The sequence below is a fragment of the Plectropomus leopardus genome, chromosome 6 (genome assembly GCF_026936395.1).
Source record: "Plectropomus leopardus strain MGB_pleo_1.0 chromosome 6, ASM2693639v1, whole genome shotgun sequence".
In the NCBI taxonomy this organism is placed as follows: domain Eukaryota; kingdom Metazoa; phylum Chordata; class Actinopteri; order Perciformes; family Serranidae; genus Plectropomus; species Plectropomus leopardus.
The window spans coordinates 19,801,353-19,821,785 of record NC_142181.1 but is presented as its reverse complement, the minus strand read 5'-3'; the positions used below and the strand labels follow the sequence as shown (position 1 = coordinate 19,821,785).

The 20,433-nt window shown below is 40.2% G+C and overlaps 3 protein-coding genes across 5 annotated transcripts; 2 read left to right on the top strand and 1 right to left on the bottom strand.

The window, feature by feature from the left end:
• Positions 1 to 280: 280 nt before the first annotated feature.
• Positions 281 to 6,865, bottom strand: mre11a (MRE11 homolog A, double strand break repair nuclease). 3 transcript variants are annotated; one of them, XM_042486674.2, is made up of 20 exons: positions 6,791 to 6,865; positions 6,156 to 6,224; positions 5,874 to 6,006; positions 5,588 to 5,748; positions 5,410 to 5,497; positions 5,133 to 5,274; positions 4,897 to 5,011; positions 4,243 to 4,428; positions 3,960 to 4,131; positions 3,785 to 3,865; positions 3,573 to 3,702; positions 3,370 to 3,470; positions 3,074 to 3,244; positions 2,929 to 2,988; positions 2,674 to 2,845; positions 1,313 to 1,399; positions 1,034 to 1,098; positions 890 to 951; positions 639 to 738; positions 281 to 392 (listed from the first exon to the last, which is right to left on the bottom strand). In XM_042486674.2, exons 2-20 carry the CDS (start codon positions 6,173 to 6,175, stop codon positions 354 to 356), a joined length of 2,085 nt encoding a protein of 694 aa, XP_042342608.2. In that variant the 5' UTR covers positions 6,176 to 6,224; positions 6,791 to 6,865; the 3' UTR covers positions 281 to 353. The 3 variants fall into 3 exon arrangements, with proteins under 3 accessions (XP_042342608.2, XP_042342609.2, XP_087935078.1); XM_042486675.2 differs by having other exon boundaries at positions 6,743 to 6,829; XM_088078952.1 differs by having other exon boundaries at positions 6,794 to 6,817.
• A 166-nt stretch (positions 6,866 to 7,031) lies between these two features.
• Positions 7,032 to 12,410, top strand: cep57 (centrosomal protein 57). The gene is made up of 11 exons (XM_042487186.2): positions 7,032 to 7,325; positions 7,721 to 7,907; positions 8,518 to 8,715; positions 8,799 to 8,920; positions 9,073 to 9,201; positions 9,806 to 9,883; positions 10,019 to 10,114; positions 10,698 to 10,766; positions 10,882 to 11,114; positions 11,196 to 11,340; positions 11,437 to 12,410. The coding sequence occupies exons 1-11, from the start codon at positions 7,278 to 7,280 to the stop codon at positions 11,620 to 11,622; spliced, it is 1,491 nt and encodes a 496-aa protein (XP_042343120.1). The 5' UTR covers positions 7,032 to 7,277; the 3' UTR covers positions 11,623 to 12,410.
• A 37-nt stretch (positions 12,411 to 12,447) lies between these two features.
• Positions 12,448 to 20,236, top strand: LOC121943429 (guanylate cyclase soluble subunit beta-2-like). The gene is made up of 15 exons (XM_042486952.2): positions 12,448 to 12,510; positions 13,900 to 13,973; positions 14,188 to 14,282; positions 14,410 to 14,570; positions 14,682 to 14,781; positions 14,869 to 15,027; positions 15,252 to 15,323; positions 15,496 to 15,599; positions 16,457 to 16,673; positions 16,757 to 17,077; positions 17,175 to 17,323; positions 17,422 to 17,568; positions 18,699 to 18,853; positions 18,964 to 19,160; positions 19,623 to 20,236. Exons 1-15 carry the CDS (start codon positions 12,448 to 12,450, stop codon positions 19,961 to 19,963), a joined length of 2,355 nt encoding a protein of 784 aa, XP_042342886.2. The 3' UTR covers positions 19,964 to 20,236.
• Positions 20,237 to 20,433: the final 197 nt, after the last annotated feature.

Here is a 20,433-nt window from a genome sequence, read left to right as displayed (position 1 = left end):
GTTGATGTACAGTAGTAGATATGCTGCACCAGTTGGTAGGTTCAGGTGATGGCTGACAAATGAGGTTGTGTAAAATGCAGATAATGTACAGCAAGTCCTGTCTAAAAGCTCCACCTTGCTCCCCTATAGCCAAATCTTTTCACCAAAACAGACTGGTTGGATAATTTACCCTTAGCAGTAACTGATCAAGTTAATTAGTTCCTGTCAACATTAGAAAGACTGTGTGCTGAGATAAGGGAACCATGCACACTGTAGTCCTTCATAACAACACTCCAGCAGCTCACTTTCTAATTAGCATTTATAGATTTCCTGCAAAACCAACATGAACAAGTGTTACATAGATGCACTTATAGTTATCTCCGTGAACGACTGCAGCCTTTGAATGGGTCATCCTGTATCAAGAAAAAAAAGATGAAGTTGTGAGATTAAATGCAAGCGTATACATTATTGTAAAGAATATAACACATTAAAATATCAAGTCCTCACATCAGTTTTATTCCCAATAGACGATGCTGTTCCATAGTAATCCCATTTAGAGGTCAAGTCCTTTTTTACTGATGGGTAAAAAAGCATCCCTGTATGCACTTGAGCACTCTAAATATATACTACATGCATCATTTTCCCTGATCTCTTCTTACCTCATCATCATCACTGTCGTCAAATGCAACTCCTCTGGATGACTGGCTCTGGCTCTGAGAGCTGTACTTGGTGAAGGATGACGACGACGATGCTGTTTTGCTATAAGCAAGCGAAGGAGTGAGGGTCAAACACATGATAAAAAACACATCGCAAATTTTCAAAATATGAATTTAGAGACAGAGAGGGTGAGAGCAATATGGAGAGCTTTGTGTCCCCACAAGTTTTTCTTTTTAAACTGCAACAAAAATACCTTGGAGGGGCTCTGGTTGTTTTCATTACAGGTACATCTTCATCGGAGTCATCAATGGTTACCTTGAGATGGATAAAGATGAGAAGCAAGGTTAGAAGACAGTACAGTTTATATACTTTAAGTGTTTGTTGTCATTTGACTTACTTCATCTGTTGTGTAAGATGGGATGGCGGCAGCCCGAGATGATCTCTGGGATGGAGCTTGAAATGCTAAAGATTGAAGTACAGAGGCGGGGAGACACATTGACATCATGGAAAAAATTGATAGAGGAGGAACAGGAACGGGTTGAAAACAGGTTAATACACTGTTTAAACACATCAAGATTTCTGTGCTTTCTCTGTTATGCCTCAATCTGGCATATTAAAACATTAACTTGTGTGTCTATAGATCATCACACACACATACAATCTCACATTCTCCTACCTTGCATAATGCTTCTGCTTTGGGTCGTTACAGAGGATTTCTGGGAACGACCCCGTCCAGCTGGCTTTGGTTCGGAGGCAGTTGCACCTGGATGGACAGATCAACAGTTCAGAATGAGGATTTATGATCATCATATAGTCCTGTTGTTTTTCTGCATTAAATGTAACTGAACCCATTTTAAATATGAATCATTTATTTGGTGTGTGATAACAGTCCAAAAACTACAATAAGCACTTTTTCTGTCTAACCAGTTGTTATGTGCACAACTGTCCTGCTAATGAAAAAATGATAAACAGTGGAGTTTTTGCCCTTTTTATAAACACCAAGCCAAATGTTCTTTACAGAAAGTGTGAAACATGGTTTGACATGGTGAAAAGTTTTGACCTCCCTATGCTGGAGTGTGACTGAACAGTAACAATGACTACATTAACATGCACAAAATATTGTTCTTTTTGCCTTTATTCCCATAAATACAATATTCCCACTAAGCTGTTCACACGTCTAATGAAAATGAATATTCCACAAATATTGCTGTTAACGTGAAGCCATGCATACCCCGATTAACAAGTCGTTTATCACTTCAGGACATGGAAAAGCGGGATGAAATGTGGGCTTTTCTTTTGGGCACGCATCTTTACCCGAGCCTTGCAAACTGTTGGTGAATTGGTTTGTATTCAGTGCATCAATGACAACGCACTGCAGTAAAAAACCCAGTTGAGATTCATATTCTGAATGCGTTGTATACAAGTCAAAAGAATTCTATTAAAACACAAATAATACTGACACGTGTCCTGTATCAAATTCAGAATACTGTCATATTCAGAATAATAGTGAAATATTACTGTGCATGTAAACAAGTAATGTTGTTAATTTCAAGTGAAAATTCAACACATATTCTACAAATCCACTGTAGAACATTAAAGTCTGTTTGAAATTCCACATAATAATCACACCACTCGTTTCATTAAATACTTGTACCTGTGAGAGTTTATCAGATAACACATTAACCAACCTATTACACTGTAGGTCCAGCCTGTTAAATCATCCAGTGTTAGCCAAGGCTGTCCATCTTAGATATACATTGTAATTAATTTAAATCTCTCATTTACTTTAAATCCACAGGGCACTAGCATTGGCAACTGTCTGTATACTTTTGCAACGCCCTTACACAATAGTCGGGTAGGGCAGTATTTGTATATTTGTGTATATTTGGTGTGACCTTCCCCTTAGGCACTCATTTGTGTATTTGCTCTGACTCATTGCCCGGTATTGAGCCTGCATTGTTAAATAAACCTTTGTAATATCAATTTACGACTGTTAATCTCACTGTGACTTTATTAGTGACAGATAATATAACTCACCTCTCCCCCTTCCCCGGCTACCTCGCCCCCTGCCTCCTCGCCCTCTTCCTCGGGTTGGGGGAGCAAATGGGGCTGCGCCTTCGTCAGAGTCCATAGCAAGCTCATCAGACATATCCTGATCCATTGGCTCATTGCCACGCTCCAAACGGTGAGCTTTGGCTCTGTTCATAGCCTGAGTATTAGAGAGATAAAGCATACGCAGTTAAATACAACAGAAAACGAAAGAGTTCAGGCATGTGTGCATTCATTACTTACTTCTTTTATATCATTCTCTTCCTCAGTTGTGTTCTTTTTGGAATCTCTAAATCGCTGGATCTGAAAATGTAAAAACATGCACTCTTATAGTAACGTACACAATTAATTACATCTTATTCCTTTGCAAAACCCACCCCCCCTTTACCTCAGTGTCTATATCCTGCTCTGTGGTAACTCCTCTGGCTTGGAGGTGGCGCTGTGTCTTCTCTAACTGGTAAGTGATCAGCTCCTCAATGGCGTCTTTCTCGTCTTTGTCCACAAACTCCTGAATGGCTTTCCCCATGCCCTGCTCGGTCAGGAGGGACAGCTTCACTGTCTGTGATAGATTGCATAAGATATGCAAGCACACTTTTCAATAGAATACACAGCAGAGAAAGTAAATGAAAAAAAATGCTATGAAACTTGTAGGTGTGTGACTTTGAATCCCTGCGTGTGTAGTACCTGTTCGGTTGCCTCAAAGTACTGTTTAACCAGGTCCTCCACTCTCAACCCCTCAACTGCTGTGGTTTTTAACAGCTTGCCGTAGTCAACATTGACCTCATCTAAAAAGTACAAAGATTAAAACATGTCAAATAGACAATACTGTGCATCAATCAATGGTGTATACTGCAGATCCCTAGCTGTGTATTTAGCCTGTGTCAGACCTTTAATGTCTTCTTTCTGCTCACGGCGTCTGAGAAAGTGAATGAGGTCTTTTGGGTTGGCTACACGGTCGACAAACTTCTGACTGAAGCGAGAAGTGTTAAATGTATCAAAGCCTCCACTGTAGTCCACCTGGAGAAGGCAATTGGGGTGATGAATTTGAATGTAGCACAAACAGGAAAGTGTGTGCACACATTGAAAGTATTCATCTTACCCTCAGGCGAATCAGAGGTTTCTCTGGGGTGAGCGGGCATCCGAGTCTTTCTCTTTCTGCTTCTTCTAACATGTCTGTGACCTTCAGTCATAAAGGGCAAAAAGGGGAAGGTGACTGACCTATGGACATAAGATTGTATGTTTGTTGTATGTTTGATGGTGGCTTTCAGGGTTACCTTTGCATAGCACAAGTCCTCCACCTTCTTTGTGACCTGTGGTGTTTCAGGTGTGAAGTGGTCTTCGTAGTCAGCCAGCACCACATCTTGGATGAAGAACTGACGAACCGTCTTAAGCGGAATCTTTTGCAGGTTCATCTTCCGACCTTTCACCCGAAGCAGCCCTACATGCCTAGATTGATACAAACAGAGTGCTCTCGTTACTTCATCACTTTCAAACACATTCAAAATATAGGATTTACAATCTATTGTGTGAGTGCCTGCTCTGTGTATTTATTTGTACTTCTTGGTTGCCTCTCCAGGGGATAGAGAGGTGGCTACAGAGCTGCCGGGCTGCGTTACATAGAAGAGCTGCTGTTCATTTCTGGTTGGAGCAATCAAACACTCATGCTCATGACCCCACACCACCAAGTCGAGAAAGTCATCCAGAAACTGCTCAGGTATGTAGTTAGTGGGTCCGTGCTTACTCCTAAAGAGCACATAGAGAGAGAAAAAACAATTCAAAACAAAAACACAAGAAGGAGAGGAAAAACAACCACAAATCGTAATAGCTGCAACCACATGCATGCCTGCATCCACGTGTTGCCACTTTTTTCCAATTAGCATGAAATGAACAGTTGTCCTTTGGCTCATGACCACTCTTGCCACAAAATGTTTAGCAAGGCAGCCTCTTGACTTTCTGGTAACTCCCACTGCCACCATTCCACTTTTAGCCAAATGGTATGAACACCAACACACAATTGACCTCCCTGCCAAATTTCAGCCTTCTTGGGCAAAAAGTGTGGCTGCCAATGGGTGAGGAATGACGAACAGACAGAGCAAACTACAGCGATGTTGGCTGCAGTTAATAATAAATATATAGCATTTTAATCCTACAACAGCTAACAGGGGTTCTACAGCTTTTCGCCCCAGTTCAAATTTTTCAACATGCACATACCTGTTCTGGTGGATGGCAAAGAGGTTAAACCATTCTTCTTGGTCTTCTTTGGGGCGAAGCATCGTTACCTGGTTGTTGACAAACATCCTATACAGGCGCTCATCTGGGATAGAGCCTAAACACACATTCACACATAATTTAAACCAAAAGATTACGATTTTTATCACTTTTGGCAGAAAATAGATTTCAGGAATGGATATTACGAGTCTACAGTGATACACAAAACAAACACTTACCTAGACCAAATAAGGCTAGCTTGGTATTGCCTTTCTGCATGAGAATGGGACTAATCTCTATCCTCTCAACTGACTGAGAGTGACCAAAGTGATTTACAAGACCAGAGGCACTTAGCAGATCCAACGCACATAAACCTTCAGCCTTGAAGAAAATACAATAGCCATGACATTAAAACAAACAAACAGGCACAACAAAACCGACACAGATGTACATACTTAAATTTTAACATCTTGTGTTGTGTCAAATCATTTATTTTATGCTGAACTAACAACTCACCCCAGTTGGGTCATCGTGGTTACCATGTATGCTGAATACAGGAATTGAGATGTTCAGGTTTTCATCCTGATAGTTAACCCAGGGGAATCTACAAGACATCAACACACATATAACAACATTAATGCAACAAGAAAACAATGTTTTGCAAGAGTGACTTCACAAACACAGCAGAACTGACTGGGTGGTGTTGAAGTTGACAGTCTGGTCACTGATGATGTTGAAATGTATCGGCGTGTCACCCATGCAGTATCGTCTTAGTGTTGTGATGCAGTTGTGGAGACAACGGCGAGATGGCTTGTTCTCATGGAACAAATCACCCCCCAGCAGGATGAAATCTACCTGCAAGCAAACAAGCAAAGAGAAAGCATTTAAAACAGACAGATTTTGGGAAATCCATTTAAGAAGCCAGAGATGAATCTGATTGACTGTCCGTTGTATCCATATACACATCAACTTGTACATACCTGATTTGTCTTGGCACATTTCAGGATCTCATCCATAGTGTTATAGGAGTCATTACCGCGGATAGCATCCTTCTCGAGGTAACCAAGGTGAATATCCGTGGCAATGAGAATCTTGAAGGTATCGTCATCATCCCTGGAAAAAATGCAGCCAATACAGACATTAAAAAATACATTGTTGTTGTGAACTTACATTGATTTCATGAGCTCTGTTAAGAAGCAACCAGCTTAATTACAACATATTTGGTTTGAAAAATTAAAAAATGCATGTATCAGCAGACTCACAAAGTGCTCTCCGAAGACATGTTTACACAGATGTGTTCACACCAGGTAGGTGGTCAGTAAAAGGCTTCCCTGCAGAAAATACAGTAGTGTTACATTTATCCAAGATCCTCTTGTTGCTATGTTACAGAACTGATTTTATGATACATTTCAGACACACTACAAACATATCAAAGTAGCTTCTAAGGCTACTGTTAATACAAATGTTGATAACGTTTGTAAGGGGCTAGGAAACTCATCACGGTTACGTCCGGTAAGACATTTAACTTGATTATCGGTAACGTTAAATGAGTTATGCCCTAGAAGCTTTATGTTATTTTTTGTCAAGGTTTCTCATGGAAAACCATATTAATAAACAACGCATTTACGATATCGTTCCGATATAATACAATGTGTGATACTGTGCTCTAGCTAACTAACTAATAATCAGTAAAGTTGGTAGTTAACCAACAATAACTTGTTACTGCGAGGACGGTAAGTTAACGTTAGCTTTCACTTTCAGCTAACACGAACTAAGATTGTGTTTACATATCGGGCGAGTCTAACTTACTTATTTCGGTTACTATGTCTATTAAACGTTGTATAAATACCTGTTGCCCTGAGCTACAATGTTGGAGAAACAGTAAATAAAAACCCACCACCTCGAGTCCCAAAAGAGATAAACGTGCCAAAATCCCGGCAAGTCTTGCAAACCCTCTCCCCGCCCATCACAGATGGTTTAGAGTTATTGTAGTTTTATTGTGAAACATCACCGCTCTAAACCGCAGGATGTCCGCGGAAGAAAGACTACACTTCCTGTTAGCAAATGGTTTGCGTTTGTTTTAATATTCCCCTCGCGCCGGATTAGCTCTCTCTATGTGCGTAGCGTAACGCCTGACAGGCGGTACAGGGTGGTGTATATAACATTCACACCCTTCAGAAACCCTGGATTGTGTGGCTTGTCAAGTGATGTTTTCTTTCCACAACCCCTATTAGCACAGGGAGCCCTAGAAACGGCGCTAAGCTAACAGGCAGCTAAACGCAATTTAACAAGGTTTGGCTGTAATTTTACTGAAAAGAAACGCATTTCAGCATTTTACCTATTGGTTCAGCACAAGCGAGGCAGACTGGATTGGCTGCATTTCAATGGATACGCTGTCAAAAACAGCCGGTGCTGATGCTCCGCGGGAGAAGGTAGCTTCAACGTTACTGCATTTAGCCGAGTTTACCTTAAAATTAGTAGCAAAAGCTGTTCCTTGCTCTTTACAGTGGCCAAAGGGTTAGCTAGAATGCTACCTAGCAGCAGTTGCTACAACTAAGTCCAGCTGATGTTGCAGACCTAAATAGTATCCTAAAGTTTCACCTTAATGTGTTGTTCTCGGACAAAAATCATATGTCAATCCTAACTTTAGTTGATGCATGGAATTTTAGATTTTAGCTCATTTATTTTACTTTCTGCACCTGACTTTAGGGTTATTACTCATGATGAGCTGATCTACTACCACTGCAATATTTCCATTACTCCTATGTCTGCATTATTCGCCAGATATTGTGGATGCTGTTCAACATTTAGCCCTGTCTCTCTGCAGGAGCTTTGTCCACCACCAGCACCCAGTGGGGTAGTATCTGACAGCCTGTCACTCCCATCTTATAGAGAGTATCCAGCTCACCGTCCCTTCATCAACACACTTGTGCATCACACACCCCAAACACGTGCACATCAGTCATATCGCCCATCATCACCCAGCAAGGCATTCCCAGAGACCAGCAGTGCAGGTAACTTCAATTTATGCATCTGCTTGCATGTGTTATTTTCCCTTTACAATCTTTCCATTCAGGTATTGTGGTGTTTCAGAGCTCCATGGTTACATGTGCAACATGATGCCCCACTACTTGAATGTCTCAGTTGCATCTACAACCATTCATTCTTTCACATCCTCTGTCTTTCCATCCCACCCTCCCAAACCTCAAAGTCATATCGAATTACACTATGACTATGATCATGCCCTAAATTTGTTTAAGTATATCCCCAGATGCATCACATTCTTGTACCATGTTTGGAAGCTTATTTGGAAGTACCATGTTATGTCTTACATGATGTGTTAAAGGATCACAGGAAATTTTAAAATTCAATAGGGTTTTTTTTTTATATGAAAACAAGCCTTTCAAACCCACTATTAGGTGGTTTTGATGGTATTGAAATAAAAAATATGATCATTTAATGTTAAATGTCCCTCCTCCAAATCCAGAAATATCCCTTCATCAGTGATTAAAAAAATATCTGAAGTGCCTTCCCCGTTTTGCATCAACCCTTCTCCTGTCATAAATACCAAACAGTCCCTAACAGTCTCTAAAACTTACAGTCCATGTGTCTGTGCATGTGTAGCGATCTTATCTGCCTTGAGGAACCTCCAGGAGAAGATCAGGAAGTTGGAGTTGGAGAAGGGGCATGCAGAGCTCAGTCTGCATACGATGGGGAAAGATGCGTCAAATACCCATCTGCAGAGCGATAAAGTCACACAGAGACTCTTAAAAGATTACACAGATACAAAAAAAGAGAGTGGACAGTCCAATTGCAACCAAGGTGAGTGTTTGAATATGATATTATTACTTACTTATGTTTCCTTTCATCCCTCATATATCATGGTGTCTTATTGTTCTTCACAGTGTTGATTACCCATCTGGCTGCTGCAGAGTCTCGCTGTGTGAAGCTGGAGCGGCAGCTGGAGCACATGAGGAGGATGTTGCGCAGTGCCAAGACGGACAGGACCAGCCTGCTCAAACAGCAGGTTAACCCAGTGCTCCTTACTGTCAAAGGCTGCAATATTACACAAAAATATAAAAATGCTTGAGCATAATTGAAATGTTTTCAGAAAAAAATCCTCTCATGTGTGAATGAGTTCATTTGTAGAACTGTGCTAATTATTCTCTATGCTTTCAGGTTTCCATGGAGACGGCCAAGTCAGTTGATCAACAGTCAGACCTGGTGTCTGAGCATGTCCAGTTGGAGAAGCTGGAGCGACTGGAGCAGGAGTACCTTAGACTGACACGCACACAAAGCAACGCAGAGGTACACACAAAAAAAACAACAGAAAAATGTCAGAATAGTTACTGATGTAGACTTCGGGGCCTTGGTTCAAAATTGTAACCTTTTCTTTGCAGACTATATCACACAAACTCTTCAAGTTTGATGCAATCAAAATGTTGATTACGGAAGCTTGGGCCCATGATTAAAACAGCTGTCCTCACAATCTGTGGGTCGGGACAGCTATTTCTGTAGGAAAACTGAGTAAAGCCTATTTATGTGGCATAAAAAATATTTTTGAAAAATTCCTTTTTGCTTTTTTTATTGGGGTCATGAAACAATTTTTCCTGTTTAGGCCCTGATTTGAGATGGAAAAGTAACTGCTTGCAATTATCAGTGGATAATTCAGCTCCTGGTAAAAACCTCCTAAATAATGAACACTGAACCAGGAGTTTTAGCTGGTTGCAATCTGAAATCCTCACCACTAGATGCCACTAAATCTCACTCAGTGCCTTAAACTAAAATTATATCAAAAATAACTTTATGTTTTATCTCAAGTGGGCAGGGACAAGAGGAAAAGCTAATCTATTCTTTTATTATTATAATTACCACTATAACTGTGTTGATTGTGTGTGTCTGAATATGTCAGATGAAGATTCGGGAGCTGGAGATGAAACTACAGGAGGAGGAGCACCAGAGAAAGCTGGTCCAGGACAAAGCCAATCAGGTAACAAGGCCTTCATTTGTTTTTCTCCATAGTTACCATTACCAACTATCAACGTGTAATGTTTGCTTTATTTGAAAGTACACTTAGTGTAATGTTTGAAATATGTTTTACTTTGTGTGTGTGTGTGTTCCTCAGCTACAGACAGGTTTGGAGACCAACAGAATACTGCTGCAGTCAGTGTCACCTTGTCTGTCCAGCAGACAGTCCAAAGAGAAAAAGTCAGATTCAAAGGTGAAGAACTTGACTGAGGTGGTTTTAAGTTTTACTTCTACTGGTGATGTCGATCTGCTGAGAATATTTCTTTCACTCTTTATGAACAGATGTTTTAACAAAGATGTTAAGATGTTTTAAGTCAAGTACTTCTCTACAGTGTTAGATCAACTTTGAACGTCATATTTAATCAAGTAGGAAGGACTTACATGCCATTATTGTCCGATGATTTTTTAAAACATTTTTTAAATAATTATTAAAAAAACAATGGACAGGCTTTAATTTCTCAAAGTTCCCAACTTTTTAATAAAAATAGTTAGAAGAACATAAAATTATAATTATATAACATAATAATAATTATTACATACATAAATAATAATAAATTAGTATTATAACATAATAAAAACATTATGAAGTATTATAAGCTAATAACAATATATTTTTCCCCAGTTGATGTCATTATGAAATTCATAATTTTTAGAAGTTGGTTGGTATAGATGAACCACTAATGACAACAATTCTTGGCTGTAGGTGTGCTTCGTACTGCCACATGTGCATTTAACTTTGATACTAACTATTGTTTATGTTGATTTTCTCTTTCCAGAAGCAGCCGTCCTACATACAGCCACACTACAGACTGAGCCTCAGAGACGTACCTTTTGTTGCTGGAACGGTAGTTTGGGCACACATGCTATTGTGGATTTAGTTTGGAATAACATAGTGTTTATTCAGTGCTGAATTTTTCCTTACCCTCTCTTTGGCTCTCTTCTCTCGTTCCTGTCTTTCAGTCAGTAGGCTGCAGCCACTCAGTCCGAGCAAACGTCCAGTCCGTTTTATCTCTCCTAAAGCGACACCAGCCGCACCTCTGCAACAGCCGTGTCCTCTCTAGGAAAGCAAACAGCTATGAGACAGGTAGTAGTCCCAGGCGTTCAGACAGCTCATCCTCTTCCTCCTCTGCAAGCGAAGAGGAGCTATCAGAGCTGCTACAAGCACTACAGGAGGAGCTGCGATTCATGAGCTTGTGAGTGTGGTCTCATTTGAGATCCGTTAGGGGTAAATCGCTGAGAACAGTGTTGAATTTGAATCTCTGTTTGTGTCACAGGGAGCAGGATGAGTTGATGAGGCAGGTGGAGGCCAGCGTGTCTGACCAGGAGAGCAAAGAACTTCAGAGGGAGCAGGAGAGGCTGCTGCTGAAAATGGAGAGGAAAGGAGAGCAGATCAGTAAGCTGTACAAACACAGAACACAGGTAGGTTTTTTCACACAAAAACAATTCAGAGCACAAAAAAACTTAACTTGAAATTTAGATTTTGTTTTCCTTTACCTTTCTTTGTTTCTCCTCCAGATAAAGAAGTTAAGAAAGGAAACCAGTTCTAGGCGGAACAATGGGAATGAGGTGAGGATGACAACCACAGCGTCCACTAGAGGTCGCTCTGCTGCAGCAGTCAAAGTCAGACCAGGAGAGAGGAGCAAGAGGAACCTGCGGCTGCTGAGGGACATGAGGGCGCTGCAGACCTCACTACGGACCTGAAACCCATCACATCAACACAGCACACTGGGTTGTTGTTGATGGTGCTATCTACCTACCTCTGGCCATTATTTCACCATCACAGAGATACTGACAGATGATCTCTACAGTTTGTCTGTTCATAAACATATGACCTATGATCCCTTGGGACCTTTTTTCTACTGTATTAAGAAGATGTAACCCATCTAAAAAAATGGTTTTAAACCACACTTCAGTTGTCTGCATGTCCAACCAAAATGCATTTCATCTGAACATGGTTTATTTGGCGTCTGATTAGTCAATTAGTCAAGTGTCAAATCAGAATGTTTAAAAGAGAGAGCTTTGAATGATACCTTCAAAGAAACTGTATTTTAGTTCATGGAGCATGTTGACTGAAATATTTTCCTTGATTAGATTTTTAAACGTTTAAGTCCTTAAGCAAAGGGTAAGAACGTTCATAATAAGGAAGTCAAAATCTGTGGATGCAGCAGCTACTGGTTGTGTAAATAAACTACAGTGATGAAAAAAGTTTAATTTATGTTTCTGCTATTTGATCAGCCTAATGTCATGATAAAGGACCTAAAAAAATATTTTGCTGTATTTGGTTAAAATGACTGAACCCCTTTAGAGTGTTGTAGCAGATTCTCAGTGTGTGTGTATGTATGCACACGTGTTATGATTACAATATTTTAATTTTTCTACAAAATGAGGGTGGATTTCTTTGTTTTGGGGTTTTTTTGGAAATCATGAGTGACCTATTTTTGAGTGATTTCTCTTAGAAATAAAGTATTTATGTTTGCATATGACGACAATACGGTCTCGTTTATTTTGGATTTGTTTTGAGCCACCATGACCCTGTACCTGCAACCTGCAGCGCTGCTGCTGAGCTGCTCCTGTTGGGCTCTCCTCTTTGTCAGACTTGTATAATCTACCTTTTATTCTGCTACCACGGACTGCTGTCAGGATGTCAGTAGGCATCAGACCAGAATAAAATCACAAGAACCTTATAATAAATTATCAGCAACTATTAAACCACAATCTAGGCTCTATGCTTCATTGCACCTTTTTAAACTCAAAGTAAGATAAGACAGAACTTTATTCATCCTGGGGAGGGAAAGTGCTGTGCAGCAGTTGCAACACAAAGTAACAGGAGTGCATGCTAAGCGTGCAATTTACAACTATTATAATAACAGCAGACAAAGCATATATACAGCCAATATAAATTGCAATGTATTGAAAATATAAACAGAATATAACAGTAAGGTGCGTATTATAAAAACTCTACAGTAGGTTTAAGGTTCAAAGTATAAAAGCTAGTTAACAGTAAGGTGCAAAACATAACTATCTAAAACTATAAAACTATAAATCGACACTATTTAGTCAAACTAATTGAATTAAGGAGTTAACACTGAAATATGCTTTTGATAAGTCATCCTGATTTATTCCAATTCCTGTTACTTCATATATTTATGCTGAATTTTAAATGTGAAGTACAGCTGTTTTTTCTGTTATTTTGCTATCGTTTTGTTTTATGTTTAATATTTTATATATATATATATATATATATATATATATATATATATATATATATATATATATATATATATATATATTCTACATACTATTCACCCCAAATTACTCTTATTCAAAAATAAAATAAATTAAACTAAAGTTAATCAATCCGCATAAACTGAACCACATACAGATTGGGAATACATGTTTTTGATTTATAAATGTTCAGTTGTAGCTGTGTGTTTTCAAAAATTAGGGATAATGTAAAACTTAAAAATATCTTTATGGGCTTCCATCAAATTACCATGAAATATCCTGCTTAACACAAAGTTTAGCTGGTAAGGACCAGTATGTATAAAACAATCAAACTGACCAACATGTTAAAGTAGCAGGGAATTTCCTGTAGACATTTATTCAGAATTTAAAATCGCCTACATCATTAGGATTCGAAATCGTTGGTTTCAGCCCCAGACTGGATTGGACAGCTCCTCACAGATAAACCTGTCTCTCTCTGAAGGACGCAGTTGTCTCCATACAGCAGCAGCCTGGAGCATTGGCGCGAGGGATCTATGTCTGGGAGTGGGATTTGTGAGGTGCGCGAGTGAGCGACGAGGATTCTCTGAAGGAAAAGTGGCAACTGTGATTATAATTTTCAAAGATATGGTATGCTGCTTTTACAAACGTTGTTCTTTTGTTTGCTTTACAAAATTGCTTAACTTGTTTCACGAGACCTACACAACAACTCGTATTTAAGAGCTTCCTTTTACATTCTGTACTTGTTCTTGACAGTATGGATTTATTAACACCTGTCTGAAATCGCTGGTAGTTGAAAAGTTTGGCGAGGAGACGTGGGTCAAACTGAGGTAAAAGGCATTTTCTATTGAACTTGTATTTTCGCAAATTGTATTTCATTTACTATATTTGCAGATTATTCTAAGACGTAGACGATTTAGGATCATTATTGATAAATTTGTTTAACCAGTCACGTTTAGAGGTTGATTTTATTTTAATTAACAGTTTCTATCTTCTTTATTATAACCACACAAACAATAAATATAGTCTCTTACCAAACTGTAGGGATGAAGCTGGAGTCCAGGATACCTTCCTGACATATGAAGTCTACAAAGATGAAATCACCATGAAATTATTAGCCGAAACATGCAAGCTGCTTGGTAAATTAATTTCCATGTGTGTCTATGTTTTGTTTTAATAATTACATGTAGAAACATTGGTCACTTTTAAAAGAAAAATAACAAAAAAGTCACTGTCATATATTATTATTATTAATATTGTTTGCAGGAATAAAGCCAGAGGTTGTCTTGAGGCAGTTTGGAGAATATTTCTTTGAATTTTGCAAACGCTCCGGCTATGATCACATGCTGCGGACTGTGGGAGGAAATCTGTTTGAATTCACAGAGAATTTAGATGCACTTCATGGCTACCTCACCCTCTCCTACAAGGTGCCTGCTCCATGCCTATTCATGTGGTTGTTCTGTCTTTTTTATCTTCCTTTTCTTGATTTGTGAGGGGGGAAAAACATAAATTTACAATTTATTGTTTTATTCTTTAAGGAAATGAATGCTCCATCATTTCGGGTGGAGAGGAACCCCGATGGCACCATGCTTCTCCATTATTATTCAGACCGCAAAGGACTCTGCCACATTGTCCCTGGTAATTAAATCTAGAATAGATGCCAGTTTTTATCCATATCCAATCTTATAATTTTGTCACTATTTTCACTTCACTCTCTTTTTACAGGTATTATTGGAGCTGTTGCTAAAGATTTTTTCAACAGTGATATTACAATGGAGATTGTCAACCAGCTAGAGGAGCTTGAGAGAACTGGGAAGAAGGAGCATGTGGTTTTTCTGGTTACACAGTGGCCAGCTGTTGCTGCTCACTCCAGCGTGTTCAGCAGTAAAACTGGACATTTTTCAAGAGCCCAATCCCTCCAGCCTTTGCCTAACAGACGCAATGCCATGATCTGGATTACAGAGGTTAACTTAATGATCTGTACTACAAGCTCTGAACGTTGAAAAAGAGTATTAACTTTATGTAACTAGACTACTGTAGACAAAATGAGCCGTATTAGAGTTATTGCTTATAGTAAAAGTCAGACTCTGTCCTCTCTGTGTCCTCAGCCACTTTATCAAAAGAGATCCAGTATCAGTTTCTCCGTGCACAGGAGTCACTGGGAGACAATCAGGGCGCTGGTTTGCCTTGGGAAAGGTACAGTGCAAACACCCATAAACATACACACAATACTTGGAGCAACAGGCTGCACCACTAACTCTAAAGTTTAATGAATTTTATCCAAGATCATCAACAGGGGTTACATACCTGCAGGTACGTGTACAGTTCATGTTTGTCTTTATTTTCTTACAGGCAAACTGTTGAGAGGTTTTGAGCCAGTGTACCCTACAACTCTTAACATTGATCCGAAGACTTTCTGCCACGCTTTCCCTTTCCACATAGTCTTTGATGAACAGGTACATGTGACCATATTCAAATTACAAGTATATAGGGGGGGCTATGTGTGATTATATTAAATTAAACAAGTATTGTTGGAAAGATGGTCTTTTTGTAAAACTGGGCTACCTACACAGTAGACAGACGCAAACACTTTTGAAATTGTTGCTACATACAATTACCAAAATGCACTGCAACAGAAAAAAACAGAGCTCCCACTCTTGGATGAAATAATGGTATCCATCCTTAAACAATATGATGGCCAACTGCGAACAAACAATAGCATACTACAATACAGTAAGCTAAAATATGTTTTTGAAAACATTTTAGATGAGAAAGGGGCAATGCAATACCAGAACCTCGGATCATATTTTATCAGCACTGGTTAGTTTTAATGTTTGAGTTTATTTTTCCATTTATAAAATACAGGAAACAGTATGGTGCCCTCTTCCTGTGCACGTTCTTGCATTACAGCCAAACTGTGCACTAAAATATATGTCTGACGACATTTTAGGCAGGAAATAGGCAACACAGAGACAGAATCTTGGTTTAACTTTGATTAACACTGACTAGTTTTACAGTTTGATCTGAATTTGGTGTGAGTTTGAGACAGCGAGAGAGAGAGAGGGGCAGCTGTACCTCTCAGGCTACTTCGATACTCTGTGCTCTAACACGGAAGTACAATTTGAGTTTGAGGAACAGCACATGAGCCAGCAAAAATGATTTTTAGTGGCAAATAGGCAGGGGGATCTGGGGCTGGTTCAACAGAGGAAGGCTTACCATAGTTCATTTACACATACTGTTCACATTATTATGATACAAACCTGTTTGAAAATTATCACTTGAACTGAAGTGATCCTTGTTTTGTCTGAGGCAGCTGGTGGTGCATCAGGCAGGGGTGAACCTCCAAAAGATGGTCCCTGGGCTCAAGACTATGAATGTCCATCTGGACCTTTACTTCAGCATTGTGCATCCTGAAGTCACCTTCACCATCTCCAGCATCAGGAAGTTCATCAACAGCCACTTTGTCCTGCAGACGCGGAGGGATATGATGCCTGAAGCGTGGAAGAACAGGCCAATGCTGCAGCTCAGAGGTAGAGGACAAAAAAAAATGTAACCAAAGTATACATTGTCGACCCAAAGCTGATAGAGAAATAATAATGTATACTCCACATAGGTCAGATGATCTGGATGCCCTCTCTGGACAGTATGCTCTATCAAGCCTCTCCTCTGCTGAGAAGCCTCCAGGAGCTGGAGGAGAGGGACATGCACATCTCTGATATTGCACCACACGACGTCACCCGCGACCTCATCCTGCTTAATCAGCAGCGACTGGCTGAAATCGAACTGTCCAATCAGCTGGAGAGGAAGAAAGAGGAGCTCCGCCTCCTGTCTCAGCACCTGGAAGAAGAGAAAAGGAAGACGGAGAACTTGCTGTACGCCATGTTGCCCAAGCACGTAGCCAACCAGCTGAAGGAGGGCAAGACAGTAAAAGCAGGTTAATTGAATGTAAATGCTTTAAATACTGAATAATCAGTTTGTGTGTTGAATATGATGGTTGTGAGTCTCTGTGTATGTGTTTATATATCCTATAGGAGAATTTAAAGAGTGCACCATACTGTTTAGCGATGTGGTGGCCTTCACTAATATCTGCTCCCTGTGTGAACCCATCCAAATAGTCTTTATGCTGAACTCCATGTACCTTCGATTCGACCGACTCACAACTGTGCACAATGTTTACAAGGTACAGACAACAGAGTTAACCTTGTGACACAGATATTAAAGAAACCTTTTGAATCATTTGATCTGAATTTGACAGTGTATGTGTTTGGTATTTTCCAGGTTGAGACCATCGGGGATGCCTATATGGTGGTGGGTGGCGTGCCCATATTTGTCTCCAGCCATGCTGAGCGGGTGGCCAACTTTGCCCTGGGTATGATCCTGGCTGCCAGGGAGGTTATTAACCCTGTGACAGCAGGGCCCATTCAGGTACAAGAATGTTTAAACTGCATTGGTTAAATACACATAGTGGTGGAAAGTAATTAAGTACATTAACTCAAGTGCTGCACTTGGGGTTTACCAGCAATACTCAACCTATGGGGCCAATTTGATGAAATGACAGGAGGCCAGGGGCCAGTTGCAGAAGCCCCATACATGATCCCAGGATTTAAGAACATTTCTAGGATTTTAGGGGGTTGTTAGGATTTTAAAACATTTCTAGGATTTTAGAACATTTCTAGGATTTCAGGACATTTCTAGGATTTAAGGGCATTAGGGGCTTAGATAGGACCCTTTGTCAAAGGGTGCAGCGGATCCTCCACTTAAATTGCTTTTGATAAATAAGTTCTATTTTGATGCTGTTTTATGCAGTCAGGAATTTTATGTATACTTAAAGCACAAAAACAATTCTCAGTGTGAACTTGTTACCTCCGACTGGAGTTTGTTAACTTTAGTTTACAGCACAGTCACGTCGTCCGAGCACGACGATAATCCCCGCTCCATCTCCATTCGCCTATGCTTGTTTTCATTGTGTCCACACCTGAGCGGATTGTTGCAGTATTATTTAGTACCTCTGTTGTTTTCACTCCATGCAGCTCAGATTTAATAGTGTCAAACTTCTCTGCTAGCACAGTCTTTAGTTCCCACCTTTGCAGAGTAGCGATGTCTCCTTTTAAAGTGGTGAGGATTTCGACTTCCAGATCCGCCACCTCCATCGGGTCTCCTGGCTGCTGCTGCCGGGGGACGAAACACCAGGCCCAGCAGCAGAGGCTCCGCCATTGAACTTGTATTTTCGCAAATTGTTGGCTATTGGAGAGGCAAAAGTGGGCTTAAACGAATGAAAAGTGAAAATAACCAACTGTAAGCTGTATTCTGTAGCCCTTTGCAAGTGAAGGGTGCATCGAAACGAATATCAGCCGAGCATGTCCGAAACAGCCTACTACATTACCTGCTCGCTAGCGCCTCCACTTTAGCAAAAATGTGCACGACTCACCATTATTGAAATAATTTCAATACTTACTCCACACATGCATGACCTATAACTTATATGCCTTATATATAATAACTTTTGCTTTTGAAATCTTGTCCTAACGCAGCATCTGCTCTGTGGCGTATTGTAGATTCGTGTGGGTCTTCACAGTGGTCCTGTGCTGGCAGGTGTGGTTGGGGTGAAGATGCCTCGTTACTGCCTGTTTGGAGACACGGTCAACACTGCATCCCGCATGGAGAGTCACAGCCTCCCCGACAAGATCCATCTGAGCCCAACTGTCTACCAGTGAGGACGTAAAAAATCATGCATGGAAACACACGCGTTCATACGCACTTTGTACTATGAACATTGTGGTGTCTTTTCTGATTTCCACATCCTCTTTCCACATTGCCCAGGGCTTTGAAGAATAAAAGCTTTGTTATTCAGAGGCGAGGGGAGATCGAGGTGAAGGGGAAGGGCAGAATGACCACTTACTTTCTTGAAAGGAACATAGGAGTCAGCGAGCGGCAGATTATGGGTCTCTCCCTCTTGGAGACAGGAGCTGGACAGCAGGACAGCCAGATGAGCCACCAGCCAAGTATCCACAGACAAGGTCTGTTTAATGGAGTTTGGGGCAGTATGACCTAAAATATTTCTAACGATTTTAGCGGTTTCACTGTATACAACAGTATTGTTTTCCACCCTTTAAATAGATTTATAGAGGCTACTGTCAGCAGTTCACATTTAAGTCTCTAAATCCATCATTTGATGAGACTTTTAATTTTCAGATCTCAGAATGATTGTGTTGATTTGTGAGGATCAACAAATCATTGGTTTTATGCCCAGACAGCTGTCATTTAGATTTTCAAATTCTTATTTTAAAAAAGGGAGATTGCATGGTTATGTCCGACAAATTAATTGTATCTAGTGAATGATTTACTCTGTGTGCATCAAATCAGGGAATAGAAACTTGGTCATTGTTTGGGTTTTAAATACCGCACAGTATATTTATCAGCTATACATCAATATCTTTCCCCCTGAAACTCATTTTGGGCCTTTTTCATGGTTTTTCAAGGGCAACGCAGGGACGACCTTTGCTTGATCCCTATGAAATATGAAGACAGTCTAAATAAACCCCTGCAATCATCACATATGACTGAACCCCAGACCGGCCCAGCCATCAAGCCCCAGGACTCAGAGAGCTACGGAAGCCTGCACACCGACGATCTATTAGAGGATGGAGCTCCAGACCAGTTTAAAGATACAGATGAATTTAGCCAAACAGAAGTAAACAAACACACAGACAGCTTTGACAGTGACACCGTGGACACAGAGGAACAGCAGCAGATTACTGGTGCCATGGAAACAAACAATCAAAGCAAACACACCCAGACCAGGTTCTGTGTGGTCCTGTGAGCTGGTAATTACTTGCCAAATGGCTGATTGACTATAAATGATTTATCACCCAAGGTACAACATATTTCACACGTGCCATTGCTATTGAACACCACCCATTGACAAAAGGGCTTTTGTGTAGATGGTATCATTCTTACTATCTATTACATAAGCTAGCTGGATTCTTCTCATTGTCAGTGTTTCCCCTCGAGTAAATGTGTGGCACATTGGATGTAGTAGGTCAAATATTATATCAGAACATAAGTAGACAGTATATGCTTTGCTTGTAGCCCATGTATGTGTCTGACATACTAAATAATAAATGCATTTTGTTTGTCAGTGATTGACTCTCAATAGATCTTATGAGTTCAGAAGCTACACTACAATTGCTGCCTTGCAGTTGTAAGCCTCCACTAGCCAGTCAAGTTGCACTTTGCATCCATGTCTGTCCAGATTCATATGCAGCCATTACAGTAGATAATGCTTCAAAT